This window comes from Camelus bactrianus, chromosome 2, assembly GCF_048773025.1.
Source record: "Camelus bactrianus isolate YW-2024 breed Bactrian camel chromosome 2, ASM4877302v1, whole genome shotgun sequence".
In the NCBI taxonomy this organism is placed as follows: domain Eukaryota; kingdom Metazoa; phylum Chordata; class Mammalia; order Artiodactyla; family Camelidae; genus Camelus; species Camelus bactrianus.
This window is the reverse complement of record NC_133540.1, coordinates 81,812,049-81,831,904: the sequence shown is the minus strand read 5'-3', so window position 1 is coordinate 81,831,904 and position 19,856 is coordinate 81,812,049. Positions and strand designations below refer to the sequence as shown.

The 19,856-nt window shown below is 34.3% G+C and overlaps 1 protein-coding gene across 1 annotated transcript in view; it reads left to right on the top strand.

The window, feature by feature from the left end:
• The window catches only part of UBA6 (ubiquitin like modifier activating enzyme 6), a 73,538-nt gene that overhangs the window by 6,707 nt on the left and 46,975 nt on the right, over positions 1-19,856 (top strand). The window contains exons 3-6 of the mRNA XM_010967541.3: positions 12,803-12,897; positions 13,436-13,464; positions 16,704-16,798; positions 17,360-17,471. Coding sequence (XP_010965843.2) covers positions 12,803-12,897; positions 13,436-13,464; positions 16,704-16,798; positions 17,360-17,471 — 331 coding nt within the window. The remainder of the gene's footprint in view (positions 1-12,802; positions 12,898-13,435; positions 13,465-16,703; positions 16,799-17,359; positions 17,472-19,856) is intronic.

Sequence of the window (19,856 nt, the reverse complement as noted above, 5' to 3'; positions counted from 1 at the left end):
GTAAAGAAACAATCCCCTTTAAAATAGCACCCAAAGTAATAAAATATCTGGGAATAAATCTAACCAAGGAGGTGAAAGAATTATACACAGAAAACTATAAACCATTGATGAAGGAAATTAAAGAAGACTTTAAAAAATGGAAAGATATTCCATGCTCTTGGATTGGAAGAATCAATATTGTTAAAATGGTCACACTGCCCAAGGCAATCTACAGATTTAATGCAATCCCTATCCAATTACCCAGGACATATTTCACAGAACTAGAACAAATCATAATAAAATTCATATGGAACCATCAAAGACCTAGAATTGCCAAAGCATTACTGAAGAGAAAGAAAGAGGCTGGAGGAATAATTCTCTCCCAGACTTCAGACAATACTATAGAGCTACAGTCATCAAGACAGCATGGTATTGGTACCAAAACAGACATATAGACCAATGGAACAGAATAGAGAGCCCAGAAATGAACCCACAAACTTTTGGTCAACTCATCTTTGACAAAGGAGGCAAGAATATACAATGGAATAAAGACAGTCTCTTCAGCAAATGGTGTTGGGAAAACTGGACAGCAGCATGTAAAACAATGAAGCTAGAACACTCCCTTACACCATATACAAAAATCAACTCAAAATGGATTAAAGACTTAAACATAAGACAAGATACAATAACCTCCTAGAGGAAAACATAGGCAAAACATTATCTGACAAACATTTAAAAAATTTTCTCCTAGAAGAAATAAAAGCAAGAATAAACAAATGGGACCTAATGAAACTTACAAGCTTCTGCACAGCAAAGGAAACCAGAAATAAAACAAGAAGAAAACCTACGGAATGGGAGAAAATTTTTGCAAGTGAAACCGACAAAGGCTTGATCTCCAGAATATATAAGCAGCTCATATGACTCAATAAGAAAAAAATAAACAACCCAATCCAAAAATGGGCAGAAGACCTAAACAAGCAATTCTCCAAGGAAGACATACAAATGATCAAAAAGCACATGAAAAAATGCTCCATATCACTAATTATCAGAGAAATGCAAATCAAAACTACAATGAGGTATCACCTCACACCAGTCAGAATGGCCGTCATTCAAAAATCCACAAATGACAAATGCTGGAGAGGCTGTGGAGAAAGGGGAACCCTCCTACACTGCTGGTGGGAATGCAGTTTGGTGCAGCCACTATGGAAAACAGTGTGGAGATTCCTCAAAAGACTAGGAATAGACTTACCATATGACCCAGGAATCCCACTCCTGGGCTTGTATCCAGAAGGAAATCTACTTCAGGATGACACCTGCACCCCAACGTTCATAGCAGCACTATTTACAATAGCCAAAACATGGAAACAGCCTAAATGTCCATCAACAGGTGACTGGATAAAGAAGAGGTGGTATATTTATACAATGGAATACTACTCAGCCATAAAAACTGACAACATAATGCCATTTGCAGCAACATGGATGCTCCTGGAGAATGCCATTCTAAGTAAGCCAGAAAGAAAAAGAAAAATACCATATGAGATCGCTCATATGTGGAATCTAAAAAACAAAAACAAAAACAAACAAACAAACAAAAACAAAGCGTAAATAAAGGACAGAAATAGACTCACAGACAGAGAATACAGACTTGTGGTTACCAGGGGGGTGGAGGGTGGGAAGGGATAGACTGGGATTTCAAAATTGTAGAATAGACTACACTGTATAGCACAGGGAAATATACTCATAGTATTTTTTTTAACATGTATGTCACCTCTGTTGGACTGTAAGTTTCTCCAAGCCAAGGAACGTGGCAAAGTGTCTAATTCTTAAGAGTCTCATTAAATGATTATTAAATGACTAGAATAAGACAGAGGGTTCAGCTGGACTTGTGGTCTGGAACCTAAGATTGTTGACAGTTCAGTGGGTGGGCGGGATCCAAAACTGAAAGAATCAAGAGATATGACAGAGAAGTCTGGAAAAGGTGCATATGGTACTAACGTTAGGAGATACTGATATTGAGAGAGTACTTACACATTTCATCCTAAAACAAAACCAGTATGAGGACAAGGTGCAGCATCTGCTGGAGTCTGAAATGAGGCTGCTACAGTGTAACAGTCTTACATCTGGAAAATTTTGTCAGATGGAAGGATAGACAAACCGAAAATTTATTTTTTCTCTGGAATTGGGGCATTTTGAGCAAATGAACATCTTTTAACAGACCAGATACACATAAATTCATTTTTACCTAAAAGTTAAAGAAAATATGTAACTTTTTGGCATCTTATATGTTGATATTTGTAAGGTCAATACTTTAAATATTGTTTATTTCTTCCTAGATAACTAAAATTAAAATTTGGTTAATGTTTACTAGGTATACAGGTTTTCCCCAGATACTAATAACTGAGTCTCAGCCTATAATTATTTGTAGACAGTTAGGCCTTCCTGTAAAACTAAAACTCTCTAAATCTAGAAATCTTGAATTTTTACTAAGTTTCTGATATTTGTATATATATTTAGGTAGGAAATATTTTTAGAGCAGTTTTAATGCCTACCTTAACAGTTTCTTTCTAAATCTATCTCACTTTTTTCTTATTACTCAATCTTAAATCACCTCGTAGTTACTAATCAACTAAATCTGAAATTACTTTCAGAATCTAAAGGTTTTTGGTTTTGTTTTTTTTTTTTTTTCGCCGGGGGGACCACTCTGAACAGCATTCTAAGCACCTATCTATTTATTTTTATTGCTGGCAAATTGTTGAGTGAGTTAGACTTGAGCCAGTTCTGTAGATCTGCCCATTTCTTTCCTTCTGAAGATATTCCCAAGCCTGCTTATCACAAGATTTATCTGAAGAAATGGAGTCCCAATATAGGACTCCAACCTTGGTTTTCTAGCTCCACTTTTACCAAAGAACTTTCCACTGAAAGTAATTAAGACTAATTCAAATAATAATAAAATGATATTTTGCTATCTCCTTTTAATTAATGTTCCTTACATATACAGATTCCTGTGAAGAGATCACTGTATGAAGAAGGGGTGAATATCAAAGCAGAATCAGGACATTCTTAAGTTTCTGGGTTAATACAACCAAAGTAGTATCGAAACTGTGTTTATTTTAATGGAATAGTAGAAGAAACCCTTTCCACTAGAGATAACAGTCTTTTGGGATTTGCTTCTGCTCCTCTGACTCTTCCTTCTCAGGCTTTTCTTAGGTCTTGCTTTGCCTGCACAATAAATGCCAGGTTCTAACTTCAGGATTTTTCTTTCAGTTCAGATCATCCATTTCCATGATTTTAACTATCTCTGCGTGCTAATGATACTTGAGTCTCTTTCTTCAGCTTTCTCCTTCCAAGCTCAAGACCTTTGTTTTTAAATGCATGCAAGGTGCTTTAAATATAAACCAGGCAGGTGTTCAGCAGATGTCTATGTTTTATAGAAACAGTTTGGTACAGTAGAATGAACATGGTCTCTGGAGATAGAGGAGAATGTTCACATTCAATTCTGACATTTATATGAACTGAAACTGGTTACTTAATCTTTCTGCTGCTTGTATTTCTCTTGTGTAAATGAGAATAATATCTTATATCTTAAGAATAGTATCTTAGTCTTAAAGGTTTTATGAAAAAACTGTTAATATAAAATAGTTCTCAGCATTAAGTAGTACTTAACACCATTGGATCCCTTTTCGTTTCCTCTTCCCATTCCCAAGTTTAATTGATGCCACACCGACTCAGTAACCAAACTAGAAACCTTGGTGTCATCTTAGATTTTTCCCTATTTGTCATCCTCCAAATTCAGTTAATTTTTTTAAATCCTTTCAGTTCTTTTTAGATAACTCTTAATTCCAGTTCTTCCATTTTTCTCTCCCTGCATTTGGCATCTCACAGTTGAACTATTATGATACTCTCTTATATGATCTCTTTAGAACTGTTTTTGTCTCTAATTCATCTTTCATAAGTTATTTAAAGTGGTATTTTTGACATTTATCTCAGAGTCTATGGCTTTTCAGTTTAAAATCCTGAATTGTTTCCCCATCATCTGCATTGGTGAGGCCAAACTGTATAATACACATTTTAGTCCTTTTTTGGATACAGCATAACAGTGCCTGAGAGTATGAACTTTGGTATTAGATCTGAATTTGAATCATTCTTCACCATTTATGAGTGTATGATCTTAAGTTACTTAACCTTTTAAGTCTAGTAATTTCTTTCATTCATACTTTTTTATACATTCATTTATTCAACAAATATTTAATGAGAAAATATATACAAATTGCAAATTAATCATGAAGAATAGTACCTATGAGACAGTCATTCCTAATTATTTATGATGAGTTAGGGCCTTATCTTTCTTTTTAGCCTCCATGTCAACTTCTCACCACTTTGCCTTCCAACATCCTACCCTTTACCCTTGTCGAATTTTATGTAAATATTGTCAGGGTCTAGGATTTGATTTTACCTAATTACAAGCTTAAAAACTAGCCTATTACTGTTTAATGGATGCTAACAGAAGATGTGAAACATCTTGGTCAGAGGCAAAGGATTCCATTACTTGTGATTCAGCAAATAAGATGGGCATCAGCATGGTGTTGGTTCCCCTTGTTCCCAAGTCCCATTAGGGTGATGCCATGGGCCCAGATGGATGCTTTATACATACAGCTGAGGAACACTGAATTTGGGGGATCCACCCAAAATAGTAAGCAAGCATACTCTTTGTCTTGGAGAGAAACTCACCCCATACCTCAAAGTTACATGTTGCAAATATACTCTTGAGAAAGGGCCCAGATAAAAAGCATTCAGGACATTGCCTACTAGGTATATCTAGAGAGACATCTAGGAGTTGAAAAGCCCATGAAGTAGTATCTCTCAACATAAATACATATTTTCCCACAGTTTATTAAAATATAAGTTAATATAAAGTAAACTACTGAAGTATTTAAAGTGTAAAATTTGATGTGTTTTAACATGTGTAGACTGATGAAATCATCACCACAATTTAGATAACATATCCATCACAACTAAACATTTTTTTTGTGCCGCTTTGTAATCCCTTCCTCTCTTTTCTCTCCATCTATGATTTCCCCAGGCTACTGCTGATCTGCTTTTTGTACTGTAGAATAGTTTTTATTTTCTAGAATTCTTATAAACGGAATCATACAGTATGTACACCTTTGGTGAGTCTCGCTTCTTTCACTTAGCATAATGATTTTGAGATTCATATATGATGTCCAGCTTTTAGTTTGATTAAAAAATTTTTTTGTATTTCAGTGACTTCTATTCTTCTCTTTTGAGGGTTTTTCCTTCTACTTATTTTGAGTTTACTTTGCTCTTTTTCCTAAATTCCTGAGGTAGAAGTTCAAATCATTGATTTTTGAAACCTTTCTTCTTTATTAATGTATCCATTTCATGTTAAAAATTTTCCTTTAAACACTGCTTTAATATGTGTCCGACAGATATGTCTTCATTTTTATTCAGTTCAGAAAACTTAATTTTCTTTTGATTTCTTTGACCCATGCATTATTTAGAAGCATCTTATTTGGTTTCCCAATGTTGAGGGATTTTTTTTCAGAGATCTTTCTATTGTTAATCTCTGATTTAATTCCACTGCTATTAGTGGACATACTTGGTGTGACTTAAATTTGTTCTTAGTTTTGGGGTGCAGAATATGATCTATCTTGGTCATTGATCTGTGTGCATTTGAAAAGAATGTGTATTCTGTTATGTATTGGATTGTCCTATCAATATCAATTAGGTTGAATCAATCAATAGTGTTGTTCAGGTATTCTGTATCATTGCTGATTTTTTTGTCTATTCTTTATGCCAATTATTGAGAGAGGGTTGTTATCCATAATTTCATGTTTGTACATTTCTTATTTCAGTTCTACCAGTTTTTGCTTCATGTAGTTTGATGTTCCGTATTAGTGCATAAACATTTAGAATTGTTATGTTCTCCTGATGTACTGACGCTTTAATCATTGTGAAATGGCCCTCTATCCTAGTAATTTTCTTTGCTCAGAAATCTGTTTGCCTGATATTAAAATAGTCCAGTTTTTTCTTGATTATTTGGTAGCATGGTGTCTTTTTCCACCCTTTTACTTTGATTTGTATATTTAAATTGGGTTCCTTGTGGATAGAATATAGTTGGGTTTTTCTTTTTACTCAGTCTGACAATCTGTCTTTTAATAAGAGTGTTTACACCATTTACATTTAATATGGAACATTGATACTGTTTTGTTATTTGTTTTCTAACTGCCTAATCTGTTACTGGTTTTCCTTTTTTTTTCTTTTTTTTTTTTTGTTGAATAATAGAGCATTTTAATTATATTTTATCTCCTTTATTGGCATGTTACTATAGAGTCATCCTTCAGTATCCATGGGGGATTGGAGTCTCCATATATACCAAAATCCACAGATACTCAAGTCCCTTATATTAAGTGATGTAGTACAGTGAATACAGTCGGCCCTCCGTATCTGCAGATATGGATATGGAGGACTGACTGTATATTTATCGGAAAAAAATCCACATATAAGTGGACACACACAGTTCAAACCTGTGTTGTTCAAGAGTCAACTGTACTTCCTTATTTTGCATTTTTTAGTGATTACTTAATGATTTATAGTGTACATCTTTAATGTATTACACTGTGTGTCCAAATTTTACTGTATCACTTCCTTTATGCTGTAAGAAAGTTATACCAGTATACTTCTGTTTCTTCTATCCTGGAATTTGAGTTATTGTTGTCTTAACATTTTACTTCTACATATGTTATAAACCGACAATACATTATTGGTTTTGGCTTAAACAGTCAATTAAGACAGATATTAAAAATAAGGAAAAAAAGCTTTTGTATTTATCTATGTATTTGTCATTTCTGATATTCTCTATTCCTTTTGTAAATTAAGATTTCCATCTGGTATGAAGATTTACTTTAACAGTTCTTATAGTGAAGTTCTGCCAGCAATGAATTTGTTCAGCTTTTGTGTGTTTAATGAAGTCTTACTTTTTTGAAATTGAGTATAGACTTTAGGTTGACAGTTTTTTTTCCCAGTACTTTAACAATGTTGTGCCACTGTCATCTGATTTGTACTGCCTCTTGGGAGAAAGTCAGTTGTCATTCTTACTTTCCTCTGTAAATCGCATGATCTATTTTCTCTGATTGCTTTTAATATTTTCTCTTCATCCCTGGTACTAAACAATTATGATATGCTTTGGTACAGTTTTCTTTACATGTCTTGTTCTTTGGTTTGTTTGCATCGTGGTTTGTGAGTTCCTGGAGTGTGTGTTCCTGGAAATTTTTTAGCTATTTAGTTCTTCAAATATATTTTTCTCTCCCCCTTTCTCCACTCTCTTTCAGGGACCCCAATTTCACATGTATTAGACCAAGTGAAGTCCCACAGCTCACTTAAGGTTCTGTTTATCTTTCTCAGTCTTTATTTTTTTTCCATCTCTCTGTTTCATTTTGTAAAGTTTCTGTTGTTATGTCTTCAGGTTCATTTCTGCAATGTTGAATCTGTTCATTTCATTCAGTGTTATTTTTCATCTTAGATTTTATAGTTTTTATCTCTAGAAGTTTTGCTGCTTCTTGAGCATATGAATTGTATTTTTAATTATTTTAATTTCTTTACACATTCTATCATCTTTCGTTTTTGAGTATGTTCATTTTTTATTTTTATATTCATTATGAGTTGTATTTTCCTGCTCTTTTGCATATCTAATTTTTCAGTGTGTGTCAGACATATGAATTTTACCTTTTTAAATGCTGGGTAATTTTTAATTCCTTGAAATATTAAAGTTTTTCAGGGACACAGTTAAGTTACTCGAAAATAATTTTATTTTTTCAAGGCTTACTTCTAAGTTTTGTTAGGTGAGACCAGAGGAGACTCAGTTCTGGGGCTAATTTTTCCCCAGTATTGATGTAATATTTTTTTAAGTATTCTATCTAGTGCCCTCTGTATTACAAGGTTTTCCACTTGGCTGGAGAGGAACACGAACTGTTTCTAGCTCAGTTTAAACAACAGTGATTGTTTCACCTCCACTTTTCAGTTGATTCTTTCCCTGTCTCAAGGTTGTTTCCTCATCTTACTTAGCTGAAAACTCAAGGAGAACCCTTTACGGAATAATGGGGTTCTCTCTGTGCATCTCTCTGCTCAGAAATTCTAACTGCCTTGAATTCACAGCTCTGTCTCTTCAATTCCAGGAGACCACCAGGCTCTGTTTGGGTTTCTCTTCCTGCGCTGCAGCCTAGAAGCTCCAGGCAGTGGCTAGGGCAATCGTAAAGCTCACCTCATTTGTTTTTCTTCTTTGAGATTACTGTGGTGAGTTGCCTGTTGTTCAGTGTCTGAGACTGTTTCATTTATATTGTCCAGTTTTCAATTGTTTAAGATAGGAAAAGGATAAATCTGGTCCCTGTTACTTAGCCATGGCCAGAAGTGGAAGCCTTACATATATACTATGTGTATGCCTTTCTTTTTCATGCTTTTCTTTTTCCTGGCATAGAATGCTTTTCCTTCTTTGATTCATTTTTTAGCACCTATTAAGTCTTCAGATTTCAACTTGGATGAACCTTATTTGTGAAGCTTTCCATGACCTCCACTGATAGAGATAATCACTTCCTTTTCAAAGGTTCCCTTAGTTTCTGGTACTTCCATATGTAGTACCTAATAATGGATGATTTATCTCTCCCAATAACATATCACAGGCATCCTGCTAAGTATTTTATATATTTTCTCTTACTTAATTTAATCCTTATAGTGCCTCATATGAGGTTATTGCTGTCATAATCACCACACAGTGCCAGTGCCTGGCTTGAAATAGCGATTTTATTAAATTAATACATGAAGATAATTAAGTACATCCAGAAGAAAGTGAGCAAAGTGTTCAGGGGGACTCAAAATAATGTCATGTTTGGAATTGTTTAAGGAACTGGAGATGTTTAGCCTGGAGAAAGAAGACTCTGGAACCTAAATACCCTCTTCAAATGTTTGGAGGGCTGTCACATCGAAGAGGGATTAGGCGAGTTCCCTATAGCCCCAAGGAGGTAAAATTAGGATTAGTGGTGAAAACTACAGGGAGATGTTGTACCTTCATAAAAGGAGGAATCTTTGATAAATAGGGCTCTCTAAAAGTAAAGTAGATAGCTATGGAAATTTCTTTTTTCACTAGATACATTCACTGAAATGTTGCCTGTCCACTTAATACAGTCAGCTGTAATATAACAGTGCTGGGCTTGAAGTTACACACTCAGCTCTTTAAATCCCATCTCATAGGATTTAAGTGTCAGTTGCAGAGTACCTGACATTGCCTAGCACAAAGTAGGTGCTTAGTACCCTTACCCTTGGTGGCCAAACATTGAAAAGGTAGGTAATTTAGGTAACTGTTGAGAATCTGTCTGAGATTATATGATTCTTTGGAAAACCTTGGTTCATAATCTTAATTTTATTGTTTTGTCTGGATGTTCTTTGTCATTTATAGCCATATTTATGTCATGGCTATTTATTATTTGCCAAAGTAATCTTAAAAATAATTCATGAAGACAAGTCTGAGATGAAAAACATACTTTTAATGTAGTTCTTGTGACTGTGAATATAGTAAAAAGAATTCAAGTCCTCTGATTCGTGGAGCATAAAAGTGTTGTTCTTGTTCCTGTGTTCCAGTTCATTTCTTTCATTAATTTAGCCAGTTTTTGTGTGTCTGTTATGTGCCAGTTGTGCCAGGCCCTGTTAGTCATAGGGCATATAGTAGTAAATAAGGCAGCCCCTGCCTTAAGGAATTTACAATCTCCTAGGAAAAATAGACAAATAGTGAAAATACACTATGGTAAGTATTACAGTAGATTGAATGTTGAGTGTTAGGGATGCACATAAAAGATGATGCAGCACTGTCTTGAGAAAGGTTAGGGGTATTGAGAGAAGCATCATGGGTGAAAGTAATGTATAATTTGAGACCTGTGGACAAGTGGGAGTTATTCAGGCTTGAAATGCTGAGGGAGAGGAACTGAAAACCTTTAGTACACTTGGAACATGGAGTTTGATGGTAGAGTGACCAAAGATGAGGCTAGAGAGCCAGGGAGAGACTGGATTATAAATGGCTTTGTGACTAATACTGGAGTCTAGATTATCATAAGGGAAATAGGAAACCACTGGAGTTTTTAAAGCAGGAAAATGATATGACCAGATTTATATTCAGAAAAGTCATCCCATCTCTCTTAGTAGGAAGTTAATAGGTACAAATTTATTTCTCGAAAAGTCAAGAAATAAATGTACAGACATCTTATTGAGAAATAAGACAGTAAATATTAGAAGAAATAACTAAGAGAATTGAAGGTGGCTGTTCTTAGGGTTTAGGAATCAGGGGTAGGGAACTGATTTTTTATCTTCCTGTAAAAGCCTTGTAGAATGATTTGACTTTCTTAATCTGCATGTAGTGTAGCATAGTGGTTAAGGGTATGGATGCTAAGGCCAGACTGGCTGAGTTGAATCTTGCCTCCACTATTCATAAGTTAATTATTTTCTCTGTGCTTATGTTTTCCTTTCTGCAAAAATGGGAATAATAATTGAGCTTATAGAATTTTTGTGAAGATTAAGTGAGTTAATACAAATAAAACACAAAAAATGTGTGGTACATAATGAACACTGAGTGTTAGCTGTCATTCTTACATGTCAGCACTGTTCAGGTTCTGACATGTAAGGAGAATAGACAAACAGAATCATAGCGGAGCATTTTTTAAATGTTGCTTTTAGTAATCAAGAGAAGAAGCAAACAATAAAATCAGAATGGGTCTAGATTTCACTGACATGATTATTAAGTGTAATCCAATGCTCATATAAAGAATGTTGTATCTAACAACTGTAGAGTACACATTCTTTTCAAGAATACGTGGAAGATTTGTAAAATTGACCAAAATCTTTACTAGTATTAAAGAGTACAATTATATAGATTGTGATGTCTGTTCACAATGCATTTAAGCTAGAAGTCAACACAAAAGATAATTATGAAGTTCCTCATACAATTAGAAATTTTAAAGTATACTTCAGATTAGCCCATAAGTTAAAAAAATCATAATTAAAATTGAAAAGTAATAATCTAAAGTACTATGTATCAGAATTTGAGATGCTGTTTAAGATTAGTTAAAGTTTTACATGTGTATTTTAGAAAAGAAAACATAAAAATTAAGGAATTTTTTATTTCAGGAAACTAGGGGAACAAATAGAAGAGGAAAATTATTAGCATAGGAAACATTTCAAAAGCCAAATTCACAGGCACTAGCCAAGGACTAGCCCCATAAGCAAGCTAAAGATCAGGCCTACTATGTTAACTTTTTCTCACATGTTAAGGATGTGAAACTATGGGGACTTTGATACACTGCTAGGTGGAGAGTAAATCAGTACATCTACTTTGGAAAACAGCTTGGCGTTATCTAATAGTTAACCCTGCCTTTCCTCTCCTAGATATATACACTATAGAAACAACTTCATGTGTACCATGAGACGTATGTAAGAATACTCGTAAGTCTCATTATTGATAACTGTCCAAAACTGTAGAATAGCTAAATTATGGTATATTATCACAGTAGATTAGTATAATACAACAGAAATGTAAATTAATAAACAGCTATATGCATTGATAAGAATAATCTTGTAAGTATAGTTTCATTCAGAAGAAACAAGACACAGAAGACATTCGAAATAATCCCATTTATATAAAGTTCCAAAACTGATAAAACTTAAATATGTTGTTTAAGGGTACACAAGTAAGGAATGGAAGTGTATATAATACACTGTTCATACCATAGTAGATGTTCAATAAATATTTCATAAATAAATGAATCAATTTTATCTCTGAAGCAGAAATGGCGAATACCAATTTAAAAAGAAAAGTGTAGGTTTTATTATATATTATAGGGAATAAGGAAGGAAATAAGATGGCTTGTGTTTATAAAGTTTCTTTTTACTAGACAAGAGACCCCTTTTTAGGCTTGTATATTGAGTATCAGTAGTTGAAATATGGAAATTAAATAAGCATCTAGATATTAAACAAACATGCATTAAGCCAGCATGTGTATATGTGCATGTGTTTGTGTTCCAAAAGAAATACTTGCAACCGTAGGGGTTCTAGAATTATTTATTTATACTAAGCTCATCTTTCAAATGATTCTCATAAGAATCCATTGGAAAGTTCACATCTTCAAAAAGTAGTCTAATATCAAGTTTATCACTGTTCTTTCAAATAAACTCTTGCTATTGACTTAATTACTGTATCTGACTTTTTTTTAAATTGCTAATGTGTATTTTTTGAAATTCCCATCCTGATACTACCTTGTGGCTGTTAAAATAGATGACCTAACAAGGTCCTTTACATAATTTAACAGCTTTTATATTTAAAATAATGTTTGAAAATGCTTAATTTTAAATCATCTAAACTCCAAGGAGGGAACAAATTTTTGCCTGAGAAATCCTTTTCACAGTGAAAGGCTTCAAGTGGAGGCTGCAAACTCAAATGCTTGTAGCGGCCGCTGAGGTAATAAATGAGAGGAGCAGAATGGGAACTGGGGCAAGTCTAGAGCACATAGTCCTCCCTCTAAACAAGGCAACTGCTACCCAATTCTGTCTGTAGCCATGAGGGAATGTGGTGTGTGGTGCCAGATTTTCTAATTTTTCAAGGTATTTCATATATTTGGCTATTAATTCAGACATTTTAAACACTATGCAGTTAATCCAAAACAGGTCTGTGGGCAGGATCTAGTCGCTAGGTTATTAGTTTGCAAGTAATTTTAAAAGGTTATATAATTTTGGTGAAATAATTTTTTTTTTCATTGTATTTTACATGTAGTCGACAGAGGTACGTTCTTGGAGATACAGCAATGCAGAAGATGGCCAAGTCCCACGTTTTCTTAAGTGGTATGGGTGGTCTTGGTTTGGAAATTGGTAAGCAGTATTTTTATTCATAATTTTATATGACACTTTTGAGCAAGCAAATTTTTAAAGAATTTAACTCCTTTCTCTTGTATTATTTTCTATAAAGGAAATTAGATCCACAATTTTGATCAGATTCAGTTTTGATTTTTTTTTTTTTGGCAAGACTATTTCATTATACTATTACATTCTTCCACCAGTAAGAACCAGTAATGACTCTTGCTTCTATTTTTGTGATGTTAATAGCTATTTAATGATCTTCCTCTGTATCTATTAATTCATTATGATAGACACACACATATTCATAACAGCATGTCTGGAAGCATACATACACTAGAGTTTTGAGTGATTATCTCAGTGTGGTTTGATTATGAAAATTTTATTGTTTGCTTCTTGTTCATTTGTATTTTCTAAAGAACCTATATTTCGTAAGTAGTAAAAAAGTTAAAATTATTCAGTCAGAGATGTGACCAAGATCCATAAAGGTATCTAATGTACAACACAATTCCTAATACTAAAGCTACTCCTTTTTTTTTTTTTTCCTTAATAGCAAAGAATCTTGTTCTTGCAGGGATTAAGGTAAGTGAGTAAATGTCCTTGGTAAGAAGAATTGTCTGTTGTGAACTCTTTTTTTCTCTTCAATAATAGTAATGTTATTTTACACTTTGGCCTAACTATTGCTTCTTCATTAGTAGCTAAATTGTTTTAATGCTCTACTTTCCTCTTTAAAAAAAAAACTTTTTATTATAGAAAATCTCAAAATTATACAGAAAAAGAATAGTTTTAGCGGAACCCCATGTACCCATCATGCAGCTGCAGTTATCTGCTCATGGGCAAATTTGTTTCATGTATCTCCTTCCCATTCACCTTTGACCCCTAACTGCCAAATTATTTTGATGTAAATCTCAGACATCCTGTTATATCATTAAGTATTTTAGTATATACCTCTAAAAGATAAAGGTACCTTTTAAAAACATAACCACATTATCATTTTCACATCTAAAAATGTAAGCATTTCTTCATTGTTATCCTTAGAAGTTAGGTATCTATTACTGCAAAACAAACTACCCCAAAACTTAGAAACTTAAACAACAGCGCTTAGCAACTTAAACAACAGTTTCTTTGGGTCAGGAATCAGGTACAACTTAGCTTATGCCTCTTTTTGAAGGTCTCTCTCAAAGCTCTAGTCAAGATATTGACAGAGTCTGCAGTCATCTTGAGAGTAGGAGAGGATCTGCTTCCCCAGCTGGCTTATGTAGTTATTGACATGATTGACGGGGTTGTGCCACTTCACATATCCACCTCAGTTTCTTGCTGGCTGTTGGTCGGAGGTCACCCTCAGTTCCTTGCCTCATGGCCATCTTCATAGAGCAGCTTACAATATGGTGGTTTGTTTCATCAGAGTAAGCGAACAAGAAGATGAGAAAGGGAATGTGCTAGCAAGACAAATCACAGTTGTTTGTAACCTAATCTCAGAAGTGGCATTCTATCACCTATGCTGTAGCCATTAAAAGTAAGTCACTAGAAGAGGGGATTGCACAAAGGCTTGAATACCAGCAAGTGGGGATCATTGGGGCTGTCTTAGAAACTTGTGTACTACAGTCATCAAGAATCTACTCACAGTTCAAATTTTCCCAATTGTCTTATGAAAATTTTTTTAAAATTTGTTTTGTTCTAATCGGGATCCAAATAAAGCTCATATACTGAACTTGGTTTCTTTTAATCAATGGATTTCCCTTTCCTGAATTTTTTTTCTCTCTTGCGATTGACTTGTTAAAGAAAGTTGGTCATTTATCTCATATACCTCCATCCTTGTATTTCCTGTAAACTGGTAGTTATATTCAGAGAATCAGATTCAGATTTGATTCTTTTGGTTCTACTGCTTCACAGGTGATATTGGGTTCTCCCATTAAGAGGAAATAATATTCTGTTTTCTCTCATTTTGTGATTATTACTACCTATTAATGATCATTGCCTGGATTCATTATTTTCTTGGGGCTGTGATATTCTGATTATGTCATTTCTTCTTCATTTATTAGCCGGAATAGTATTTTAGAAAGAAAAGTTTCCATTTATACTTGTTTGGTTTCACTAAAGTATAGTTTGTTTGTACATGTACAAAAGATAGGAGAAATGTTTGATTTTTTTCCCCCTTTATTTTCTACTTTTCAAAATCACTGGTTTCCTATCATCCCTCAACAGTGACCAGTGAAATTTGTATGATTTGTTTGTATCATGATAACATCATGATAAACTAATGGATTTAGACATATTGGATGTCTTTTGAGCCATTGTACTTGTTATTATTCTTGATACTCAAATTGCTTCATCTTTGCTTTGGGGGATCTTCTTCAAGTTCTTGAGTCCTTTTCACACTACTCCAGTAGTCTTTTTGATTTTCACTGATTGTAAAGTCTTATCAGTGGACAGAGCTAGAGCACTCATCATGAGTGAAAACTGAAATTTCTGAGTTTCAAGTTTAGGATTATAGGATATTTTTTCTTAGACTTTATATTTGTGTTTCTTCTCTTATATAAGGGTTTAGGTCTTAATGACATGAAACTGATTGCTTTTTACTTTATCCTGTATTATATTCTACTTGTCTATGACATAGTTTTAGAATAACAATTCCAGCATTATTAATAGTAATATGATTATTAAAAACAATATAAGATGTTTCTTTTTAGTCCTTAGGATATAGCCCATCTGGAGCTGGCAGACAAATTAACTGCTTTTTAAGTCATGTTAAAGAATTACTTTGTGTAGTTACACAGCAAATTCAAATAGTTTTGGTCCATTTATTCATTTTGCTTTGGATTTTTAGGGATTGCTTTTTTAATTTGATTTAGTTTTGCTATTATATGAGACATGTAATTCAAAGTCAGATTTATAAAGCAAAGTATATTCAGGTAAGTTTAGCATCTCTACCCTATTTCCTCCTTCCCTTATTAGATCACTTTCTTTTCTTAATCGCTTTTTAAATGTAAGGAAATACATACATATAGATGTGCACATCTTTGTGTGTGTGTACGTACATATTTATTCCCACCTGCCTTTCTTAAAATGTCATACTTACTTCTACCTTGGTTTTTATCAGTTAACAGCATACCTTGGTATTACTCCATGGTAATAAATACATATATTTCAGTCTTTTTTTTTAATAGCTGCATGGATATACATTGTGTGGATGTATCATATGTAATTGTACCCAGTTCCTCATTGGTGGACATTTTAATTATTTCCAGTCTTTTGCTATTACAAATAGTGCTGCACTAATACTCTTGTACATAAGGATTTTTAAATTTTTTTCCAGTTTGTCTTTGTGATAAATTCTTAAAAGTGGGATTTCTGTGTCAAAAGATAAACGCACATGTCATTTTGCTAACAACTGCCACATTTTTCCACTGAAGTTTTGAGCCACTTCATGTTCCCACCAATAATGTGTGAGAATGCCGGACTCACTTCATTCTCAGCAATACAGTACATCGTCAAGCTTTTGGATTTATGCTATTCTGATGAATGAAAAAGGGAATTTCATTCTTGAGCGGGGTTGAACATGCTTCAATATACTTTTCTAAATTTACATTCTTTTACTGTTTAATTTTTCCATGAACTTTTCTGGGTTTGTCGATGTGTATAGTCATACCATCTGTGAATGGATTTAACTTTATATAACCTTTCCAGTTCTTAGACCTTTAATTACTTTCTATTGTCTAATTACACAGGAAATACTTCCAGTGCAGTATAAATAGTGTTGGCGATAGTGAGAATCCTTGTCTTAATCCTGACTTTAACAGATATTTTTCTCTTTTTTGAAGGCACTTACTATTCATGATACAGAAAAATGCCAAGCATGGGACCTAGGAACCAACTTCTTTCTCTGTGAAGACGATATTGTTAATATGAGAAACAGGTGACCATAAGATATTTTAATATGTTATCATAGGATTTTTTTTTGTTACTGTGGCAATTACTTAGAATATTTTCTGTATCTAAAATAATGGATCAGTAATAGTTGTTTTTAGCTCATCACCATAAATTCACTCTACCATAGACATTTAATTATTTATATTTGTCGAAATTTTAATACATTCGCATTGCTACCTAGGATTGAATTTCTTTAAGATTATTAAAGAGGTCTTTATTATTGCTGAATATTTAAGAGACTTAAGTAGCATTGACCTATAAGGGTACACTTTGAGATTTGTGACTTACTATGGAATACAGCAGTATGTTACATCTCAAGATTATATAGTTTTCTATAAAGATAAATAAGTCCTAGCTTTTTTCCTCTCCAGTTTATAAAATTCACAGTGAAATTGTGTAATATTCAGCTTCCTCTGATGTCATCAGAGTGTCCAGGTTTGAAAGATTGAGTATTTTTATTGAACAAAAGAGCAGTAAAGGTGTTTTGGTTTTTATTATTTTGTGTGTATGTGTGTGTGTGTGGTTTTTTTTTGGTTTTTTTTTTCAGGGCCGAAGCTGTACTTCAACATGTTGCAGAATTAAATCCATACGTTCATGTCACATCATCTTCTATTCCTTTAAATGAAACCACAGATCTATCCTTCTTAGGTAAATACCAGGTTAGTACTCCATTTTGTATTAGATGTTATTGACAGACTCCAAGGCAAATCATTAAGTATTAATATAGTATTAACTAATTAAACCTAGTCTATTGAGCAGAACAAAAAGTTTCAGGTTAAGAGACTTTTTTTTAGAATACTTTTCAGATCCTCTATTTTAGGGAAGGGGCCTATTGACAAAGTAATTATGTCAGTCAGCTATTTTCACATTATTGTGCATGAAAAACTACCCGGACTCAGTGGTTTATAGCAACATGCGTTTCTTTCTCATGCATCTGCATGTCAGTTGGAGTGCAGATGTTCTAGGCTGAACTTGAACTCCACAGTCTGGGTTCTGGTCCATGTACCACTCTTCTGGGACCAGGAGGCTACCTAAGACATGGTCTTCTAGCAGTAGCAGAAATGCAAAGGGGCAAGTGTAACCATCAAAGTACTTTCATTTCCAGCCTCTGTTTGTGTTACCTCCAGTAATATTCCATTGGGCAAAGCAAGTCATATTGTCAAGCCCAAAGTGAAGGAGCAGGAAAGTACACTCTGCCCTTCCTAAGGTCATGGGCAAAGAGTAATGTGTAACCCAATTACAGAGGAGTGAAAAATGTAGATCAACAATTTAATCTTCATCAGGTAACAACAAAAGTTCTCAGTACCTCGGATGTTCTAAAAGTGACTGGGTTGACCCAGATTTTTCTTGTGATTAAATTATCATGTTACCCATTGTCTAGGGAAAAAAAACACTTCCGTGTTTCTTTAAGATCTCAGTACTTCTGGCACTTGTGTGACTATGTGTGTGTGGATTTTCCCCCAACACCAAGCAATTCTCCAACATTCTGAACCCCTAACTTGGTGTCCCACGGTTTAATTTAGTTTTGATACTTTCTGCCTGGAGATGATAGTGTCGGATCCCACAAGTTAAGGGTTCAGTCCCCCAAGAACCCACACACAGCCATCCCCCTGCTTCTGAGGACTGGCTGTAAATCAGAGGTTTCCACAACCCCCTCCTTAGGTCTGATTTATTTGCCAGAGTGGCTCACAGACTCAGGAAAACAGTTTATTTACTAGATTACCAGTTTATTGTAAAAGGCTGTAACTCAGGAACAACCAGATAGAAGAGATGCATAGAACAAGGTATGTGAGAGGGGGTGCCACCTTCCCAATACCACCACATATTCACATACTTGGAAATTCTCTTCAGCCCCTGATTCAGGAACTTTTATGGAGGCTTCATTATGTAAGCATGAATGATTAAAACATTTATGTAAGCATGAATGATTAAAACATTGGCCATTAATGATTAAGTCAATCTCCAGCCCCTCTCCCTTCCCCAGAGGTCTAGGATATGGGGCTGAAGTTCTGACCTTCAGATCGTAAGGTTGGTTCCCGTAACAACCAGCCCGCATCCTTAGGGGCTTCCCAAAACTCACCTTATTAACATAAACTGAGGTGTGGCTGAAAAGGCTTGTTATGAACAAAAGACATTCATTTCACCTTTATCACTCTGGAGGTACTTCAGAAAGTAGGACTAAATGAAATATTACAACACAAGTTGCCCTTGTATCTCTTATGTAGAAATTATAAGAGTGTTAGGAGTTACATGCCAGGAACCTTGATTGAAGACCAAAATATATACTTCTGATTTATAATCACAGTATCACACCTACTTAAAAATCAGTGTAGACTTCCATTTTTGATTGGGTAACTTGAAATCCATCCTGCTACAAAGATGCTTTGTAGACTTTCTGCAGTAGAACCTGCTTAATAACCTTCCTTTTCAGTGATTACATGGGCTCAAAAAAATGTTAGGGAAGTGCTCAGAGACCAAAAATGAATCAGTAACTAGAAGAACAGTGAACTGCTGGCTGTGGTCACTTTCAGGGATAGGATTTGCCTGTCTCAGTAACCACATTTCTTAGGAATTAATGGTCACACAGAAATAAGATACAAAATGCATCTACATGAGACAGAAAAATGTAATTGAGACCTATCACTTCTTTGTGGCTCCCTGAAACTTCAGAAAGCTACACCCTTAGGAAAAGGGTATATGAAAACAGTCTTTGCCCATCAGAACAAGAAGCTTTTCCATTTTCTCTTGAGCTTTGGATGAAACAACGATTTTTCTCAGAATTTATAACCATAGCCATTCCCTCACACGAGTTTGGAGTGAACTTTACAATCCATTGTAGTCTAAAATTTCCCAAGCTGAGAACTTAACATAAAAAGTAGTACTGAGCTGGTGTTACCCTGGAATGCCAGACAGAAACAAAACTAAAATATCAAGAGGAATATACCATCAACCAGGCCACAGTGTATTCCGGTATATAAAGCCTCTGAGATTGTGTTTGTAATACAAAATAATATGACAGGAGAAATCAGTTCAGCATGATCAAG